Source organism: Nymphalis io, chromosome 7 (genome assembly GCF_905147045.1).
Source record: "Nymphalis io chromosome 7, ilAglIoxx1.1, whole genome shotgun sequence".
Taxonomy (NCBI): Eukaryota; Metazoa; Arthropoda; class Insecta; order Lepidoptera; family Nymphalidae; genus Nymphalis; species Nymphalis io.
In genome coordinates, this window is record NC_065894.1 from 7,391,669 (window position 1) to 7,414,407 (window position 22,739).

The following is a 22,739-nucleotide window of genomic DNA, read 5'->3' on the forward strand; positions in this document are numbered from 1 at the left end:
ACTGGTGATAGTTGCTATGTTTTATTGACTTTTCGTTTTTTCAAGATTATAACTGGTACAAATCAAACTTATCTAATGAATTATATTGCAGTGGAGAAACTGAACGATTTTTTTTAGTAATATTAATTAATGTGTACTTATATTATGGTACGTAATTTTTAAATTCAATTTATACATTTTTATGTGGTGATAAATAATAAATTAGGAAATCTCTCTATCATTCCTATATACGAAACTTAATCGGTTTTATAACTTTGTTCATCTATCTCAATCTTGAACAAAATCTCTATGAAGAACGAGTTTTCAGCACAATTGTGGCAATCTTAACTGTGTTTTATTTTTAAATTCAAGTTTTTTTAAAGTATTCAATAGGATATTATATCTGTATAATATTGTATCGAAAATGATAAATGAATAACAAAAATTCTTTATAATGAACTCAAAATATTATTTCTTATCTATTATATGAGGTAGAGTCAGATGACCCATTGGTTTAAAAATCCGAATCTCACATCACAAGTCAAATTATAATATTTTGCTTGCACTTCATCGTGTGCTCGGTAGCGTGGTATCTTTAAAGAAAATCAAATACTAACTAATTGTTTAAAGTTTTTTAAAATTACTTGTCGTAAGTTTTCATATAATCATGTGTCGAAAAATAGTTCTTAAACGTTATTTATAAAACAAACTTTAATGTTATTAAATGCATAAAATATATCGTATTATCAGACCTTATTATTTTGTACAAATGAATTCCACAATACATGACGTTTCCAATGAATAGTGAAACGAATACGAATTTTAAAACAAAATTTTTAGCAGAATTAATACACCATTAAAAATAAAAACAACTTTAGTGATATTTTAAAGTGTTAATGTGATAGTGAAATGCGAGCTCTTTACTGATGAGAAAACAAATAGTGCAATAATAATGAAGTAAAACAATACTAAATTATACACCACAAACAAATATAGAACATAAAACAACACGTTTTTTTTAAATATCTTGTTATTATTTGATTAATTTCATTGAAATAATTTTTGCAATATCTGTCGTAGTGGGTACTATATAAAATCACTCATACTCGTAATCCATTAATAACTGTTATATATATTAAATAAAGGAATGCATTTAAGAAAAAAGACCAAGTAAGAAAACGTGTGAATAATATGAATAAGCTAATTCTATTTATAAAATTTTTCTATGTACAAATAGACAAATGTCTATACGAGATTGGATTTTGACCACATCTGACATATAAAGTATTTACGTTGATAAAACGTAATGCCTTTGATACGTTTAAACGTTTATTAAGCTTATAAAGTTCGGTTCAGTTAAATTTATTTTTCAACGCCCGTCGGTGGATTGAAGTAGACCGGTGATTGATTCGAGGACAAAATGAACAATCTATAGGTTCAAAGTTTGCATCTGTGTGTGAAATTGCATTCAAATTGAGTTTTCATTTTCATACCTTTTTTTTGTCGGTGGTAATTTAAATAATATTTTTCGGTAACCTATTATTGTATGTTTTTCGAAAAATATTTAAATTTATAAAATAAATAGTTTTTAACATATTATTCATGAAAACGAATGGACTAAAGAGATTTCATTTCGTTTTTTTTTTTACTTATTTTGATAGTATTACCTACCTTTTGTAAGCATGTAGCTCTACACTGTGCTACTCGTAAAGGTGAAGACACTTCCTCTTCAGCTAGCACTCCAATCCAGGTTATGATCGCGGAAAACAAGGAAAAATTATATAATAACATTTTGGCACACATTCTCTTTGGTATTCCTCGTCAAAACTAAAGCGATTTTTCTTTAAAGTTCCTCTCTTATCATAACCAGCACATAAAACCGAATGACGATGTTGACATAATAAAGTTTTTAGTCAGTAAAACGTAACTTTATTCAAAACGTAAGTTTGGTTGCACGTTGAACATGATAATAGGTCCAATAAAATTTTTGAAATCCTTTACGAAAGTTATGACGCCGTACACAATCAGCGTGGTTATAACAAATTAAAACTGAACGAAAAAAAAACAGTGTTGACAACGATAGCGCACACAAGAAAAATTATTTCCACAAGTTGAATCGTTCGCCTTTCAACATTCCCGAGAGCCGACGCTACCGCGAGCGCGGTTGAAAGCGGACTAACCACCCCGCCTGAAGAAGCTCTGTTCCTCTCCCCTCTGATAGTTAATTTTTATGCCTTTCTCGCTCCCACACGAGGGTTCCCCTCCTCTCCTTCACTCTCACTACAAAGTACACGTCCATGGCTACTACTACGTATGTCGCTCTCTCTGTCCTCTCTACTAGTGCATATATTTTATTCTATCTCGTTTCATCTCGGGTGGTTTTACGTTGTTTTTCCTTGATGCAGTTTAACGGATGGGAATGTGGTGGTTATTGTTAGACAAAGACGGTGGTAGTAGAAATTTTAGGGTTGTTCAAAAGGGGTGACAAAGAATCGAGCTAATTCAGGGCTTGCGTTTTTATGGGAGTTCGGGCGGTTAAAAGTATCCCGCCTCTCTCGTTTGTTCAAGTTTATGGTTCTCGCGTCGTGAAGCCATATTAATAATATTAATGGCTGTCGTATCAACAATAACGCTATTCTGTTTTAAAAGACGTTTATGAATTTTTAATGTATACAAAATTATAAAAAGATTTATCTTCGACTTTTATTATAAATATACTAATAATAATGACGTATTATTGCTGTATTTTATAAGTAATTGTCTTGGTTTAGAAGTTTCACGTTTGAAATGTTTAATATAACAGTCTGCGAACAGTTATATGCAAAAGGCAGAGCGTTCGCAAAACCTGCAAAAGGATTAAATAAGAACACAGTGTACGTGACAGAACAAGCCTTTATACGAAAAGGCATTTTTCGTTTTCTTCAACATCTCCGAGCTGGCTGTATTCATCTCGCCGTCTTTAATCTCCCAGACTTTGTCTAGACGAGCCTGTGGACGACTGCACACAATTTTGATACCGACTATCTATCGGACCTACATCGTCGATCGTAAATTGATACTTTGAGATTTTTTTGCTGAGTCTGCGGAAATACCTGCCTTTGTCTCAAAATGTTTATAGAAAAACTTGTTTATGGTTTAATTTATATGTAGCTTTTTAAGATTACAAATTAAGCATGTTCTCAACATCCTCTTTTTTATTTATATACAAAAAAGTCAAATCTATCAAATATTTTAATTTCTAAAATTAACATTATTAATTACTCAAAAAAAATTTAAGTCAAAATATTTTTAGATTACTTATTGGATCGACGTTTTATTTATTCATAATTACGCCTAAGGCGAGCAACATAGCAAACTTGCCATAGTTTATCAAACTTGATTAACTTGTCACAAGGATAATTTTGTTTCATTCATACCACAATAACTATATTTGATAATATATATATATATATATATATATATATATATATATATATTACTGGTTTAACAGTTTTGTTCTTCATGCATCAATATATTTTGAAGTTTTGTTTTTCTTGCTGAAGTAATTAAGTACTGCTAGTTATGGAATCGTCGATATAAAATTGTATATAATACGAGCATCGTTTCATGTTTGTGTTTTTAATGAACGAAATCCGTCGGTAGTTTATTGACAATTGCAGACAATTATGAAAGGTTTATAGCATCATAAAGAAGGCTGTATTCAAGGGTGAAGGTTTTATAAATCGCTACATTAAGTTGCAAGGGTCACTTGATGATAAAAATCGTTATAATGATTTCTTTAAGTTAAATTTATCGAGCATAGCTTATGATTAAAAATGTTTTATTTTGTTGCCATACAACCTACATGAACCACATCCAATAATGATAAGGACCGGTCTGGTGACGACTTAACTTAAATTAAAAGACATTTGAATTCAGAAACCGAGGCCAAGAAATTATTATTATCTATCATAGACAGACTACAACATGAAAGAACGATGTTTTTGAGCAGAATTATCCAACAATAACATATTATTTTATCTTTAAAAAAATGTATATATATATATATATATATATATATATATATACATATATGTATAACAAAATAATTAAAATAGTATACGTCTGTAATATTAATAAAAGTATTAAGAAAGTCACTATTTAATTTTACATTCAAATTTAATGATTGTGGGGAAAAATTTGAATTATAATTTAAATGCTAATGATTTTATATGACTGTATTTTGAGTGATATATTTTATCATCTATGTAAATTAAATTAAAAATCGAACAAAATCGGAGACTTAATTACCTCATTCATTTAATTTTTCGATTGATTTTTATTTCAAAATTTGAATTTTAAATGGTAAATGAATTAAAATTCCATACGTTCAAAATGTTGTTCTGTTTAAGCTTACATATTTATTATCTTTGCACAGCTTAGGGATATTTATGAGCTACTACATTATTTTTAGGGTACCGTAGTAACACCTGGGTTTTTTTTTATATAATAGGAATGCGGACGAGCGTATAGGCCACTTGATGGTAAGTGGTCACCAACTCCCTTAGACATTGGCATTGTAAGAAATGTCAACCATCGCTTACATAGCCAATGCGCCGCCAACCTTGGGAACTAAGATTTTATGTTTCTTGTGCCTGTAATTATACTGGCTCACTCACCCTTCAAACCGGAACACAACAATATCAAGTACTGCTGTTTTGCGGTAGAATATCTGACGAGTGGACGGTACCTACCCAGATGAGCTTGCACAAAGCCCTACCACCAGGTTACTTCTTTATTATATACTTATTCAATAAAAAACCGCAATTCTACCAACTGTGAAGACTATCCTATCCACACGGGTTAGTGAAATCTTTGCCTTCCTGCTATCGAGATTAACGATGGAATATAATATCTACAATTAGAGATTTAAATCGACCTTAGAATATACCAATAGACAGATTGATTTTCAATCCGTGTCCTAATAACGAAATTGAACTGTAACACTAATACTAAGCTACTGATATCTGTCAATCCTTTTTCACTCATACGTGATTAACGTTAAACATATTTCATTATCAATTTTCTTTTAATTTAATTTGTTTTTTTTTTTGTTTTTTTTTTTGGGACTTTAAATTACTAAAAGCTAAATTTGTAATACAAATATTATTTATTACAATTTAATGCAAAAGTGCAGAAAATTGCTTTTTTCGATGTATTTTTAATGTACATAGATTGTTGGCATGAAATGAACTTTTTAAGCCAAATCTTATATCTTCTCTATGATTCGATATCCCAAGATATTATGTTAAAATATAGCTAACTCATTTATTTATTTATTGGCATACATGTCTAGATAACATTTTTAATCTTCAATCTAGAAATGTTAGACAAAATATATATTTTTTACGGCCATAAAGAGTTTCAATATGCCAATATAATTAATTATTGTCATTGCTTGAGCATATTCCTATTTAATACATTGTAATATATATAAAATATATGCAACCAAAACGTATATTTTTATAACATTTTAGCGTATCTTAAATCATATTGTTAATAACAAATGTCATCGGATAACGCTCCTGACTAATCGTGAATTATATCGCAAACAGTAATGAATTCTGCACACCTGAGTCTGCGTTCCTTAATCTTTCATAATCCGAGTTATTGGCCGATTTGCACAATAATTACTAAATTAAGTTATTTTACGTTAAATATGTATTGTTTAATATGTTTAATATATTTGAAAAAACTATTTGAGACAACTTCAATAATATGTAAATAAAAATTTGTATACCTTTTTACAGAATGTCGTAAAAGTAATATATTTAACGATTTGAAATGGAAATGTTTTTTTCTTGTCCATTCCAAATAAAACGAAATTTTTAGATTTTATATTTTATTTATGATAACAAATTGCGTTTAAAAATCGATTTTATATTTATTGGAATCATTTTGAGACAGATCTGATAGCCATGAAATTAAATGATTATAAGCGAATATAAAACATATATAGGTATTAAAAAAATATTGAATGTACGAATTTGATTTTACAATTAATTTATTCTTGATAAAAAATGTATTTCAACTATTCGTGTCTGAAAACCTACTTACATTATTATATTTTCGGGATATTTGTAATTCATTTGCGATGGAATAATTTCAAAGTATATACTATTTATAACATTTTAAAATAACAAGTAAGGTAAAAACTCGAAAAGTATAATCCTGTCCAAAGGCTTTTTCTTCCGTTAAGGAAAATGTTTAGATCGTATGACCGCTTGACGTGATGACGTGCAGGCTTCCTTCATTGTTAAACACAAAAGCAAACGTAAACTATATTTATATTTATACACCTCACAGGTTATCCAAGATTGGAGTCCTGGGTAATATGCCCAGTACAGTCCATACTATATGTACATTTATTATTCTGTTTTTAGGTAAAACGGAAAGTTATATTTCAATGTATTATAAAGTAACTAAATTTCTTAAAACGTAATAACAGGCTAAATAAAAAATTACAACAAAGTGTTATTCTCAAATCATATTCACATTTTACGACGCTCGCCAGTTATAGCTTCTTTAGTTCCATGTTACCCTATTAGGAATTTTATTATATCAATACATGCATCGTATCAAACATTGTAACAAGAACAAAAAGTGATTAAACATACATAAAAAGTAGGAAAGTTGTACTTAAAATTTCTTCTCAGTTGCTTTTACATGTTGCTAACACCACTAGTTGCCTATAAACTCTCGTGTGCTAGTGCTCGGACCGCCTCTTACAACTACTAATTAACTTCCTCGTTCTTCTAAACAACCCCTCTCAGCCACTTCCTTCCAACCTTAGATACAAATTGAAGCTCATGTTTTTTTTTTAACTTTTCCCAAGTAAAGTGTATCTGGTGAATGATTAACTAATTTATCCCTTATTGTTGGATTATAGAAGTAATTTTTTTTAGCTTACCATTATTGTATTGTCTATATTTGAAACTCGTCAATAGAGTTTTTTTTAATTGTTTATTTTACACAGCATTCGTATTATTACTATGACAATAAACAGGTTGGTAAAAGTTTTTCGTGATTTACTGAAATTTGTAGAATATACTGTAATCCTAATGTGTTCTTTAGAGTTTTGATCCTTATAATAAACATGTTCGAAATGCATTAAAAATGTTTTGCACAAATTGTTCGTTTTCGTGATTTCTGATTATTTTCTCAAAAATATATAGATAGATATGTAAATAAAAAACTAATGTAGTTACCAATCAAAATAAGTGCAAAATTTTCAAGACTTTTCTCAATTTTTCAGCCTGTTTAATATGTGAATTTAATTGCATTTATGCGTATGAAATATATTATTTTAATATAGTATTATCACTTGAATTAAAATATAATATTAATGAAAATAAAATTTGTCCACATCATCGTTATTGGGTGCCGTCATTCATTATATTTGAACAGTCTTATTTTTTTATAATATTCCGTCGTCTTTTTTATATCTATAAACTGTTTTGTGAACTAATCTTTAAGCTGCGCTAGTTGTTCATCTCCCCTCTTACTGCTAATTAGCTCTTGTCCTTTGTAGCAAATTGCCTTTCTCAAATTCAATTGTTTTACATTTTTTATTACAGCTTATTTAAGAGATAAGTAGTCATTATGATAAAAGAAGTTACAAAGCCCGTCAAAGTAACAAAGATAATTAATTTATAATTAATTATTAATTTAGACATCGTCCCCTAATGAAGTTTCTACATGAAAATATTTATACGAAATAATATTGAAAAGTACTTTTGTTTTATTTTGTTTAATTGATTTCCTTTATTATGCGTTTAAATAAAATAAACTTTTCTTATTATAAGAGATATTTCGAAAACAGAAACAGTCTGGGTGTGATATCGTCTTCAAATATTTCCCACTTTTTAACTTTATTATTCAATAGTTATTTTAATAAATATAAACAGCTGATTTGATTATATCTTTACGGCAGCTGAGTATACCAATGAATAACCGATGTGATTAAACACGAGCTGGGATGACCCAGTAAATAGAAGATTACGTATCTTAATAGAAAATTGCATGTTCAAATTCATGTACTATGTAAAGTTTAAGTTGACTGCCTAATATATTATTAAGCATACAATGGAACAGCGTGGCGGAAGAATATCCAAGGCTACTAAAGTCTTAGTTAGCCAAGTATCACAACTTTGCTTATAAACCGTAACCGTAACAGCCTGTGAATGTCCCACTGCTGGGCTAAAGGCCTCCGCTCCTCTTTTTGAGGAGAAGGTTTGGAGCTTATTCCTTTATAGCTTTTGCTTATATATTTTTTATAAATTGTTCATAAAACGCTTCCGTTGCAATTGTTATAGTTGATATATACATTTGTCTTAAGATATATGCAAATCTAAACAAATATTGGCGAAGTGTTCATAATAACTTTCAAACATTCACGCAAAGAAAATACACTAAAATACAACCCAGTCAAAATTAGAAACAAAATTATTTTTGTTTCTTTTATTTTTAAGGACATAAAAATGTGAGTCCAGATTAAACTTGTAAGGAATCTCTAATACTAGTTCGATATTATTTTACTTAGTCATTGACCCGAAGACGACCTCAGCAATGTCACACATGAGACGGCACATTATTATTTTACCTTGCTAATATTATAAATGCGAAGGTTTTTTTACCTAATCACCAGAGTATTTAAATTCAACTAAGTATTGTTTGTTCTGGAAAAGTATATAGAATTCATTTATTTTAATTAATAAATACAAAATAAAAAATTTCTTCATTTTATTTAAGTTAATAAATGATTAAAATATTGTATATTTCTGGAAATAAGTAATTTAAACATTTAATTGAAAACTCATAGATATAAATTGAATTTTGAAATCAGTAATATCTTGATATGTTCCATTTCGATTTGTATTTTCAACGATAATAATATTCAAAAACAGACAGTCTGCAAGAGGAAGCCGCTAGGGCTTTGTAATTTATTAAGAGAAAAATTGGGTTTGTAACTTCGCTGGCGTAGATAACATACTAATACGTAATAATATTTAATTAAATTATAGTAATAAAACTATAAAGATTATATATGTAAATTCCGAAGTCATGGGCTTAAATACCGGATTTGACCAATGTAAGCTTATAGTAAACTTATCAGGCTACCTAATGGTAAGTGGTCACCATTGTGCTATAAGAAACTTTAACCTTAAATTAAAGTACTATTATATCTCCCCCGCAGTTGACTTATCTTTGTTGAAAATAGCCGCCGTGACTGAAATCGGTCTGGAGGATATCATTATGAATAATAAAAAAATAAAGTAACGGCTCGTAAATATCCCACTACTGGCCAAATGCCTTCTGTCCTCTTATGGAGACGAATGGAGCTCATTCCATCGTGCTGCAATACAGGTTACTGGATGCACATTTCTCAGAATTTAATTCGACACACCCAGGTTTATAACCTAACGTTATTTGCAAACACAATAATTTGTGTTCGCATATGTAAGTTCAGTTTTAATCTTACCTTTATTACATCTTCATATATTAACCTGTTAGTACGACGAAGCTTTATACAAACGTTACATTGTCGTAATGTTCATGAGACATACATACTTACAAATGCTTTAGTACAGTCACATATAACAGCTAGATAAATGTATTAAAATACCTAACACAAAAAGATGTAACAATTACTTTAAATTAAACAACATAGAAGTTTTAATTAAGGACTGCTTTTTAAACATATATTTTAACATGCCACATTAAACATTCATAAAGTTTAAACGTGTCTATTTTGTTAATGATTTGTCCCTTGTAGCGAAAAAACTCCAAAAAAATTCCATCACAAGGATTCTCCAAAGCATTCTTGTCTGAAATCGTCATCATAATAATGCATACTTTCGTTTATTTCTTTAGTCTCGGCATTTTTATTTTACTCGTTCTTTCTGCTATGCAAGTACAGATGGCTCGCGGAATAGAGGCTGTTTTTGAGCTAATGTTTTTTTCGAATTTTCTTATATATTTCACATACTTCTTTTAATGTACTTTTAATTATAACGTTGTGGTAAATAATATCAACAATAAATAGTTATTTAAGGTTAATTTTAAAATTATAATATAGAAAGTAATTTTACGTAATCTTCGTACGTAATCGTAAACAAACATTGACTATACAAAATTTTTTAAATGTTGTTACTATATATATATATATATATATATATATATATATATATATTGTATGTATATGATATACCTGACTATTCTTCTCGTCTTGTATGGAACACTCCTGCTCAAAGCTACGTATCTCACTGTGCTCGAAAATGTGTCGCTATGACAAAACAAGCAAATTCATTGAAGTATATCTTTAAAATTAATCTTGATATTATAAAATAAATTTCGTCTTCCGACAAATATAATGCTTTGTAAGCTGTACCTTTTTTAATTTTGTTATAATATTTAAGAAACAAAAAGTAAAATAGAAAATAAACTTAGTCTATGTATATATACTATTTCACACACCAATTAAATTCCAACTTACTACTGATACAAAAGTTAAGACAATAGCAAAAATAATTTATTTGAGCTGAAAGTTCAAAATCAAAATGATGAATGAAATGGAAAATGAAAAAAATAATAATTGAGTTACAAAGAAATAAATTAGGGTAAATTTCAATCAATAAGTTGAAATTTGAAAAAAAAATCTTAATAAAAAAGTTTATCGTATTATCTTATACATGATTAGTTGTTTATTATTCACTAAATACAAAACAGCATAAGTATGAATTTTATTTAAGCTTTAATATGTACATAATTCTCACTTTAATGAAAATTAAAACTACAGTTAGGTTATGTAAACATAAAACATATTCATTTTCATTTCTTGAATTACTTAAAGGGATACACCGTTATTTCTATTTTTCGTTACTCTGTATTTAAATATAAAGTTGAAAAGATGGAACCGTAACACTAAGAGAAGGATACAGCCATTCTTATTTAACATTTTTTTTATTTTATTATTTTTCCACTGAAATGAGTTTTGCATTTTTCATATTCATACTTAAAAACAAAACAAGCTCTTTGGTGGTTTGCAATCCGTCTTAAGGGACGGACGATGTTTTTTTTAAATGCGTATACAACAGACAATAATTTAGTTTTGCAACGGTACCGTTAACTAACGGTTTATTTATTAGCATTTATGTTTTGTTTATTTGCAAACTTTTTTCTATTGTAGTTAAGGTTTCTATTTTAACAGTTAAGCTACTACGAAATTGTTGTTACGGTAGTTTTATTGCGAAAAAACGATATTTATAGGTGTGTGTAAATAAAAAAAACGTAGCATTCTCGACCGTAAAAATTAACTTTTCGAGTTCAAAACTTTATCGAGTTTCACCGCCAAGCTACTATTGTTTGAAGACAGAAGAGTTTCTAGTACAAAAGCGATGAGCGCACGTCGTTACTTCGATTAGAACTTTGTCAGTCTGGCGGGTATAAGTTTGACCAGGATGGCCACACCAACATTGAAGACGATTTTGTTCCTTATCTCGCTTACCATACGTATCAATTTTGATTGAGATATATTATTAAATGGCTTTGAGTTTTATATATATCACTTTAATATTGTTTTTTTTTTTTATTAAAACTAACGAAAGACAAATAATAAAAAGAAGTAAAATAATAGCCTGTAAATGTCTCACCGCTAGGTAATTGCCTTCCCTCCTTTTAAGAACACTGTTTTAGTTTGTTCCAATACTTTGCTCCACTACAGGCTGGTAGATGTGTCAGAACTTCATTCGATATATACAGGTTTCAAAAGCAAACAAAAGCACGTTAAATACTTGCTCGAAATTGAAACTACGACTTTCGATTAAAATCTGCGTGGTCACTGCACTTTGCCATTTCCCATCTAATTTATGAAAACTTCGTTAAAAAAAAAAGCTTAACATATATACAGAAATATTTTTTACTTAGATGTTAATAGATATGTAAATACCATTCTATTTGCACATAATTATCAGACCGCATGTTTGCTAATTCATTAATTCAATTATTCATCATTAAATTGGCTTTATTGATTGCTTGCAATAATAGAAGTCAACTAACAGTCAAATGTATAAAATTTTTATTAAAAGTTTATATAACCATACTAGACTGATTTTAAGAAATTAATAAATAATTTTCATGTTGGCAAAAAAAAAATGTTCACTATAGAGGCGCTGGTGTTTGTTATTTTTTTAAGGCGTTTTGGATAAAAATGTATAAAAGAAAATAAGAAAATTAGAAATGCCATTCAACTTGCAACTTTCATGTTAACTCGTCTGGGTAGGTACCACCCACTCATATCAGATATTTAGATATACATACAGATATTTTACCACAAAGCAGCAGTTTTGAGCTAAAATATCTAATGTGTTGCTGTGTTCCGGTTCGAAGGATGAGTGAGCCAGTGTAATTACAGGCACAAAAGACATAATATCTTAGTTCCTAAGGTTGGCGGCGCATTTGCAATGTAAGAGGTGATTAATATTTCTTACTATGCCAATGTCTATGGGCGTTGGTGACCACTTACCATCAGGTGGCCCATATGCTCGTCTGCCTTCCTATTCTATAAAAGTAAAAAAATTAAAAGTAATTATTTTAAAATGCTATCTATATCAAGTACAGCATAAAAACAAAATAAATCACAGTATTGTTCGAATAAAATAAATTGAAGAGCAACTTTAGTTAAGTTAATACCAGTTGTATTAACACTTAGATAATGCTCAAGAAGACATTGAACTCTGATCCTTTATAGATGGCTCGGAATACGATGGCCGTCAGTAGCCGTAGCTACTTGCTCGGTATCGTTCGCTAACTTAAATGAGTTTCCTTTTATTATCCTAAGAGTTAACCAAAAGGATCTTTGTGTTTATGATTCCGTTATAACTTTAAAGAGATTGCAACGACCGAAGTCGAGTTTTTAATGTTTTTATATGGAAAGCGGTTCTCTTTCTTTGAAAATTTTTAATAAGTAGCTAACTTTGCTCTCGTAATAAGAATACATGAACCGAGTAACTTGTTTTTAAGTATTTATTTAACAGGGAACTGAAGTAGGTACTGAACCATAATACAAATTGTTTCTGCGCCAAGAATTATTCCCAACTTTTAGAATTTTGTAATTTTTGACTTGAGCTTTAATCGCAGAGATGGCCTAGTAGTTAGAACACGTGAATCTTAACCGATGATCGTGGGTTCAAATCCGGGAAAGCACCACTGAATTCATCAGCATTCACTGAATCATATGCTTAATTTGTGTTTATTTTATTAATTAATTTAACCCGCATTGGGGCAGAGTTGTGGAATAAGCTCTAAACATTCTCCTCAAAAGGGAGAGGCGGCCTTAGCCCACCAGTGGGACATTAATAGGCTGTTACTGTTTAAACTTTAATATTTTATAGAATGTAAGGTGTAATTTATATGTAGACCTCTTAAATTTCATAGACAAGACAAGAGATAAAAGTATGGTGTATACCTTAAATGGGAAGCATACGAGTATGTCATACATGCATAGCCTAATATAATTGATGCTTTCATTCCACATAGTGTGTAACTGAAATTTGTTTTAATTTCAATAAATTAACGTACCGTACAATTCATAAATATTGCGTGTCGTTGCACTGTCATAGTACCACCGAATCCCCGTAATGTTTCACCCTCCTATTGGACATAATGCGGAAATGCAATTTCCATAAATTTTACACACTGCGAGCATAGTCCCCATCCGAAAAGATTGGACGTGACCACATGATTATGAGAAAGATTGCCGTCTACTTGGTTCAGTGGCTTTATGTTTTACATAGTGAGTAACATTACCATATAATTTGCAAAGATTTACGTAAGCAATAAATAAAAAAAACTGACGAGAAAGAAAAAAAAATTTCTTTAATAATGTAGTATATAATTCGTGTAAAAATCGTACAATCTTTTTAAAGCGCACGATGAGAAAATTCAACGTCCATCTGCGAGGACGTATATTATTTTCATGGAAGCAACAAGGACGTGCGGTCGTAACAAACCAAATAAATTATAAAAAGAGATCTCGGGTGGGAGACAAGGCTTTCCTTGGGACAAGTCGTAAATTTAACGGTCGAAGAAATCCTTATTTCCCTCGACCGTTCTTCGTCGTGTTAGCAAACTATCCCTGTTTATGACTAACTGTAAAAATTTGGTGTTAACAATCTTATAATATATATATTTCAATATACACACGCTAATTAATATTTTTACATTCACTAATTCCTTTATGAAGATTTAATCTACATACTAACTACCTACTATCGACAAATTAATATTATTTTTAATTTTAAAGTAAGTTTGTTACAATCATCAAAAATCACGTAAAATTATACATAACCTTATAGGTAATGTTTTTGTTGATAGGACGAAGTTAAAGCCCGTCTGAGAAGTCCCGACCACTTTTAACTCAAAAAAACAATGTAAAAAATTGCCGTGTTCCGGAACAAAGGGTAAGCCGGTGTAATTACAGGCACAAAGTGCCATTACAATTTAGATACTTAGATTGGGAGCGTATTTAATAACTAACGGCCTTACTTATAAACGTTGCTTAGCGACTGTCTAGTTAAACACTGGCTTATCTCTTTCTGTCATTATTGATTTGACGTCCGAAAGAAGAAGACAAAGCATTGTTTAACTATTCACCCGCTAAACAAAAATAATAGAATTAACATTAAGAATAAATTTAATTACAGTTCGTAAGTCTTACATTGAATATAAAAAAATTAAAACCAGTTTCTACCTTCTCTTTTATTATTATGGTTTACTTTTATTTATATTAATTAATATATAATATTATGTATGTATGTCCTACCATATTGATTGAATACAAGGTCACTTCGCTGGGTTAATTAGTAATTGAAATGTAGTTTTAAAAATTATTATACAATCAAAATTTTTTCGTTACTTAATTCAGAAATGTTACCACTAAAGTTCTTTTTTTTACTTAAAGAAAATGTTAATCGAATGATACATACATAAGATATATCTATATCTTCCAATAAAATTGGAAAATAATCTTGCGAACATTTTTTTTTTTTATTTGTCTTTCAAACATTAAGAACATTAAGACAAAGAACGTGTGCGTTGAAGATACTTCTAAGTGAATAAAATAGTATTCGAAAACGAAAAAAACATAATTTCTTGTATCCCTTAATTAACGTACTATTTCCCATTCGCCTCAGGAATAGCTGTATTGTATGAAATTTGTAACGTACTAAAATTCCTGGACCGCAACAGAGTTACTGGGGAATTATGAGTATAATTTAATTAAGACATAACAGCACCTTAATACCAATTAGTCACACGATCCGTGGTTTGGGCGTAGTGGGTAATTTGATATCTTAATGGGTTTACGGCGGCTTTGGAATACCTCCTACTCTAGACCGGCCAATCACATTCGAAAGCACTGCTTTAATGGCTTCACTGACTCATCATATATTACTTACTCACTTGGTGTGATTCCGACTTTTCTATGGTGTGACTTTTCGTCACATAAGGCTTTGTGATTTAAATCCACTTATATATCTGTGTTTGTCCCGACTTTGTACACGAACAATATTTATATTTATTTATTTTTTTAAATATTTTCAAATTAATCTCGAAAATAATGATCTCGGTAACAAGAACAACTTATGTAAAGTTCAAAGGAAGTTAATGCAAAATGTTAATATTATATATTATCTACATTTATAGAGCGTTTTATATTTACATTTAAACAAATATATCAACATTGAAACTGCTATATCAAAGTAGTGTAAGACAAAAATATCTAAAATTATTAAATATATTCATATATTGTATCAATCAATTGAACTGAATAAGAATAATCTTAATTTTTTCCTTATATGCAAATATTAGAGAAAATCTAATCCTGCCGCTGGGCACTACGAGTAAATCTCCTGAACCGACATTTTTTTGGCATAAATATTACTACCCAGACGAGCTTGCACAACCACTTGAATTATAAAAAATAATTTATTTAAAATTAGTTCAAATTTTACTTTTTTCTCTTGTGGAATGTAAACGAGCAAACGGGCCACCGTCACCTTCACTAATAACTCCGTATAACTCCGTAGCCATGGGTCTAAGATGTTATATAGCTTGTGCCTGTAACTAAAGTGGCTCACTCATCCTATAAGCCGTATAACAACGGTATATAGTATTGATGGAATTTGTTATATATTTGCAAAAAGCATATATTAAATACATACTTTTTGCAATTATGTATTGTAATTTAATTCATTTTATAATTTACAAAGTATATAATGCTATTAAGACGATAAAGCAGTTTAACAACAATACGTGCCGACCTGTCTTTTTAAAAAGTATGTTGCAAAAGAAAATAATTCCCATTCCCGTACGCGTTGTCTTAAAAAATAGCGTTTTAGCTAAGCTGTGAGTTAAAACAAAAAGGACCCTACTGTCCGTCACGGAAGGCGTGCTAATAAGCTCCTTACGTCAGTTAGCGCAAGAGCAGTATTATTTTTCTAAAAGATAGCATTGCGGGAGATTTCAATATAATTGCCCCGGTTCCTTCAAGGGGCTGACAGCTCAAAGGGCACTCGGTGACGTGCTCATTGTCGGAACGCCCACGGTTTACCTTATTCAAACATTTCGATTTTTTTTCATTTAAAATATTTGCGTAGCAATACTTGGTAATAAGCAGTCTGTTTTGAGTAGGAAATTTTAGCTCTTTGATATTGTTTACTTATAACTCGAAAGATTCGTAGAGATATATTGAATAACTATTTGTTAAATTATTCAAATCCGAATTGGTTATTTTATTTAGTTTATAACTTAATTATCATGTTTGTTGATTTCTCGAAAACGATTCTGTCCAAAATTTATTCCATCTAGCATTTTATAACATGAAATTATGGGATACCTTATCTAATAATTTCTTTATGATCGCTCTGTGCCGGTTCATTTCTCCAATAGAAAATGTTTCATACCAATAAAACTAAATTGTAGCTGTAAAACATCGTAATTAATGAAACTAATTGACTCCTATAAAGAAAACTGAATCATAAACTTTTTGTATTATATAAGTTTAACATTAAATTAATTTGAATTTTTTGGAACTTGATAATTTATGAGTACAAACAACGCGCATATTTCTGTTCGGTCTTAGAGATATTATCGGTTGTCTATATGTTCGAGTTTCTAAAGAAATCGTATGACGAGCTTTATAAAAAAAAAAAACAAAAGTGAGACCATTCTTGGGTGTAACTTGATATTGCTCATTCGGTTATTTTCCGGCTGTTTGGGTATAAGATTACAAGCAATTTATTTCAATATGGCAATTGAATTTACGAACAGCACTCAAACAGTTTAAGGAGCGCATTTTATAATCTTTTATTTTGTTTGCAGTCCCTTTAGCATAAGTCAATATGGTTTCACGTTAATATTTATGACATGTGTATATATTTAATCTTTAAAGTAAATAAAAATAGCTATAGGAATAAAAACAATATTTATATTATCCGATTGTCTATCACAACTTCTTTTTTCAGATTATTTTTTACAAAGATAGTAAGCTACCCATATACATATATAAAGCTCTATACGTGAAAAAATTAATTATGATTTTATATGCTTATTTCACCAGCAAATTAGAAACTTACAAAAAAAATATTATGTATCATGTGAAACAATATTTGTGAAACAAACTTTAACTCATGAAAAATACAAACCATTTATCTTTAAAAATGTAATATGTGCTTACATGTTGTAAAAGATTGTAACGAAAATAATATATGGAAGTAGAGCATTAGACGCCTTATGTAGATGTACGGTTGGGATGTAGGGTTACTCATAATTTACAGAAAGACGTATAAAAGTTTTGAGTCTGTAAATTAGCAAAGAAAAAGTAGCGTATGGCACCCTCTGCATTCGTTTATTTAGAGTATTTTAATATAATGAGTATTTTCAAACATTGTTATTTTTTTTAACTAGATAAACAAGGTTATATAGTAATCAAATCGTAACCGAAGTCTTTAAAAATTTAATGACGAGCCGGTTGGCATGGTTGATAGATACTTGCCTTTCACGCCGAAGGTTGTGGGTTCGATTCCCACCCAGGATAGACATTTGTGTGCATGAACATGTCTGTTTGTCCTGAGTCTGGGTGTAATTGTCTATATAAGTATGTATTTACAAAAAAAAGTAGTAAATGTAGTATATCAGTTGTCTGGTTGTTGGAATCAGATGGCAGTGGGTGAATAATGTCCCAGGATATTATATTATTATTATTTGTCATAACTCACGCCAAACTATTTATATATTTCATTACTGTGTTCATAATATTGTTATGAAATGTTCCGGTTTCATTTCCCATCATCATGAAGCGGACGCGTTGAAATCAAGCCATAGTCTTCTCGAAACACGTCAGTATTTCTCGATAAATAATGTAAGCGACACCGATACATTTAGTATATTTATATATCTCTAACACGGTGTCGAACACCACGCAGGTAAGTGTTCACTGCTGCCCATAGACATTGGAAGAAATATTAACTCTTCAAACTGGAACACAATTATTAATTATTGTCGTTTGGCAGTAGTGTAATATGCTATGAGTGGGGTTCGTACTCAGATGGGATTGCACAAAGCCTTACTACCAAGTAAAGTTAGTGACAATTCCGATATCTTATCGATCTGTAGCCTTATAATTAGCACACTTGTTGCTTCAGCTTACCGCCGTTCCCTGCGGTACTGATTAAGCCAAATTTAAATCTACTTTTATATCTTGAGATGCATTATAAACTACTCGTATAATAGTTAAAATCTTTCAATAACTAATGTCCTAATCTTTCCGCTAAATACTGCAACAGGTCCTGCTTAACGGAAAGATTGAAAATAAACCCTCTTTTCCCTCACTCTTATAATCCGATGGGACGGCATAGCCGATATGACCGGAAAGAGTACAGATGCAGAACCAACGGCTTTACGTGCTTTTTGAGGCAAGATAGCTTAAGCACTAACAATGACAATTTCCAGACGCTACTGTGAATTTCCAAACATAAAAACGAAATAACTTTAAATAGCCTGACCTAGTTTGAACCTAGGACGAACGAGGTAGTCATAAATCTAAATTACAGATATAAGTGAAGGGAAGAAAGCAATTTTAAATTCAATTATATTTTATCTAAGCTGTCCTCGATATTTTTCCCCGTTTCCTAGATTATCTATATCGTTACAATTATCGAAAGCTTGCGGACGGCCGATCGCTATCTCACATTGGGTTAGTTTAATCCATAGATTTATGGCCCGAGCTACCACACTTTAATCCGTTCTGTAAGAAAAACTAAATTACGTTACTGAACTTTTGTAATAAGATTTTCGATATAGTATGTCATTTTAGAAAATATGTTGAGATAAATCGATTTAAAAAAAACCGTCGATATTCATAAAAGTAGGTTTATTTACAGGAACTAATTTGTTGCAAGTCATTAATTTACGAAAACTAAATAACTTTACTATGCAATTCAAAGATCTAATTCTTATATAGCAATTAAATATTTGGGTTACTTTCCAAAGGCAAACTTTACAAAATATTAAAATCTCATTTTTTTTTCACTAATCTTTACAATAATAAGCTTTGATCAAAGTGATAAAGTATTTTAACTCCAAATAAACTATATACATACCTGTAGATGAAATAAAAGTTAGGTTAAATATAAATGAATGAAAAATGAATTTTGATGAATATTTTAACAAATATTGAATAACATTTCGTGCTCTCAATAAGAACGAATAATAAACAAACATTTATACATTCTCACAGCAAAGGCCATAAAAATACTAATAAGATTGATAAACATAAATAGAAAAGCGTTTGCTTTGCGAGTTACTCTTAATTAACACGCATTGCGTTTATCCGGTATCACGTCTAAAAGCTTATTCTTAATAGAACATTCTCTTAACACGAAATCTTTACGATACTAGCTTATATTATTTCTTATAGGGAATTTAAATTGCTGGAAGATTCTAGAAGCGTTATTAGATTTAAAAGTGCGAAGATTACATCCGGTCTTGAGGTTCCGATATTCAATATTAAGTCGGGCCAATCAAAGTTCATTGGGTTTCTTGTCTAGAATTCTCAGAAACATGGAATTACAGGAAGTTAGTAATGTTCCGAAAATTATGTAACACTCTTGTTCCTACGCCTAATTCTCTAGTAGTATTCTAGGAAATTATGTTCTGGATTTGCCCACGGTAAATTATAATATAACTATATGATAAAACTTTTTAATAACTTGACAGTACCACCACCTCTCGAGTCAAATTTTTTGATTTTTGTGGTACTAAGCCAACACATTAAAATCAAATCATAATCGTTTATTCTGATCGTTTCATTTCCAAGTTGTGCTAATCCATAAACTAATTGTAACGTAGTTTTAGTTATTTTAAATGCTTTCTGATCTTGTTGGAAAACTGTTGTACATTTCCCCACAAAAATATTATAATAATATAGGCCTCTGCATCTCTGACAGATTATTTAAGCAGTATCGCGATGGCACTTGCGTTCATGACTAAAGATTATATTGTATAAAAATATTATATTGTACTATTGTTACATATAATTTATTTAAAACTTTACTACAGCGCTAAATAGCAAGTCCTAGCATAGCCACTATTGTATCAAAAAATATATATTATTTATTAATGAATATGTCAACAAAAGCAAGTCGTTTCGATGTCACAAACAGAAGCTAACAATTATATTATACATTTCTAGTCATTTAACGTGGTACTTTCGATATTTATATTTTTGTTTTCTGTATTCCAGTAATAAGCTCAAAGTAAAAATATACTTTATTCAAAAAGGTTCTCAAAAGCACTTTTGAAAAGTCCATTTTATATATTTTTTTTAATATAAAGCTATCAACGGTGTAAAATGAAGACTTTACTGTGAAAAACTGACAAAAAACTTAGTAGATATTCTTTTTAACGATGAAAAAATTACATGTAATAATCATATACAATTATATTTATGTATCCTATATGAACATCAACGAATACTAACTCCAAGCTCCTCTATCATTTATATCATCATGTATAAATCAAATTCAATCAAAATCGAAATATTTTTTATTAAAACAGACTTTTACAAGCACTTATGAATCGTCAAGCGCTTCCACCGATTTGGAGTGTGGATTCTACCGAGAAGAACCGGCAAGAAACCCAGTACATTTACTCCTTTTTTATTTTTACAAAAATATTTTTTTTTATTAATTACATACACTTAATTCCTACACGAGATCCACCAATAATTCAATCCACGCATTTTTGTCAGACATATATTCAGTATCATAGTAATTGGCTTTACTAATAAGATTAATTTTTTATAACTAATTGAAGCCTGCTTTATGACAACTCAAGTATCGACTACGGATATTTATTAAAACTGCGCATACCTAGCCCTAAAAACGATTGATTAACTTTATTAAGACGGAAGCTTGGAGTGATTATTTTATTTTTATTTCTAGTGTTAAATTGATGTATGTCACTTTTCTTTGTGTAATGATTGATATGTTAAAATATTTGTATAAATTTACTGTGATGCAAATGTCATATACCAATATTCCTAAACACATCTCCGAGGGAATCGAAACCTAAATTATAAATTGCTCTTTTTATAGTATAATAAGCCTTATTTATCAATTTTGAATCATTTGTAAATATCATGTTTGTAATTATTTGGTCCAGTTGTAATTTTATTATACAAAATTATATTATATCAAATTTATTCTTAATACTACTTAATACTAGTTTGCTATTTTAATATGCTTTATAGATTGCAATATAAAATGTTGGGGCCAAATTCATTCCACATCGAACTCTGGCTGGCTGGTATTTCAAATGCTTTATAATCCATTCAAAACACGAATCAAGTACAACATCATACAATTCACTAAACCTTTTGATCTATATGAGTAAAAAATATGAATTTCCCATAAAACCCGTGTAGTTACGCACTAAAGTTCCCTTTCATGTTTTTATTATTAAAGTTTAATTATGTTATAAGAATATTTATAGAAATTAACGATAAACATGGCTTTTATAGAAAATTCTTAAATGGCTTTTATTCTGTAAAACTTTGGTATAAAATTTAAAAATAAATATTATCTAATTCGTTAATTAAATGATTAACTTATTTGTTTTCTTAGCCCATTCTGATAATTATAATGATTATACTTTAAGCTAAATGAAAATTGATACTAAAAATTACAATATTTTACTTATATATAACAAATTACATACTACATTATCGCATCGATTGGAATCAAACACAGTGATTTAAATACATACATAATCCAATCTGAACATCGCTCCAGGTGATCTGTACGTGAGTACGTTCTCCGAGTGACGCGTAACCAGGCAGCCTTTTTATAATTTTATAAATTTTATATGAGGAAGACAGGTATCTATTCAGTTTAATACTACTACTACGGCATGTTTTAGGCTTTTATTCAAAATGTCTTTCAATCATCGTTATATATCTCCGAAACTACTCGTAAAAAATATAAAGCTTTTAGAGCAGTTTTGATTTACATAAACTAATTTAAATCACTGCTCTTTAGTGAAGAAATTAAATCTTAAGCTTACGTCTAAAAAAAAATTATATTTTATATGTAAAAAAAGCAAAGTGAAACCACTAGCTCTAAACAAAAATGCGATGCGAGCCAAAACATTTGCAGGTGTAATAT

At 29.7% G+C, this 22,739-nt stretch overlaps 1 protein-coding gene across 1 annotated transcript in view; it reads right to left on the reverse strand.

Annotated features, from left to right (window-relative positions):
* LOC126769347 (uncharacterized) overlaps positions 1 to 2,140 on the reverse strand; it is a 35,873-nt gene extending 33,733 nt beyond the window's left edge. The window contains exon 1 of the mRNA XM_050488041.1: positions 1,651 to 2,140. Coding sequence (XP_050343998.1) covers positions 1,651 to 1,782 — 132 coding nt within the window. The 5' untranslated portion in view covers positions 1,783 to 2,140. The remainder of the gene's footprint in view (positions 1 to 1,650) is intronic.
* Positions 2,141 to 22,739: the final 20,599 nt, after the last annotated feature.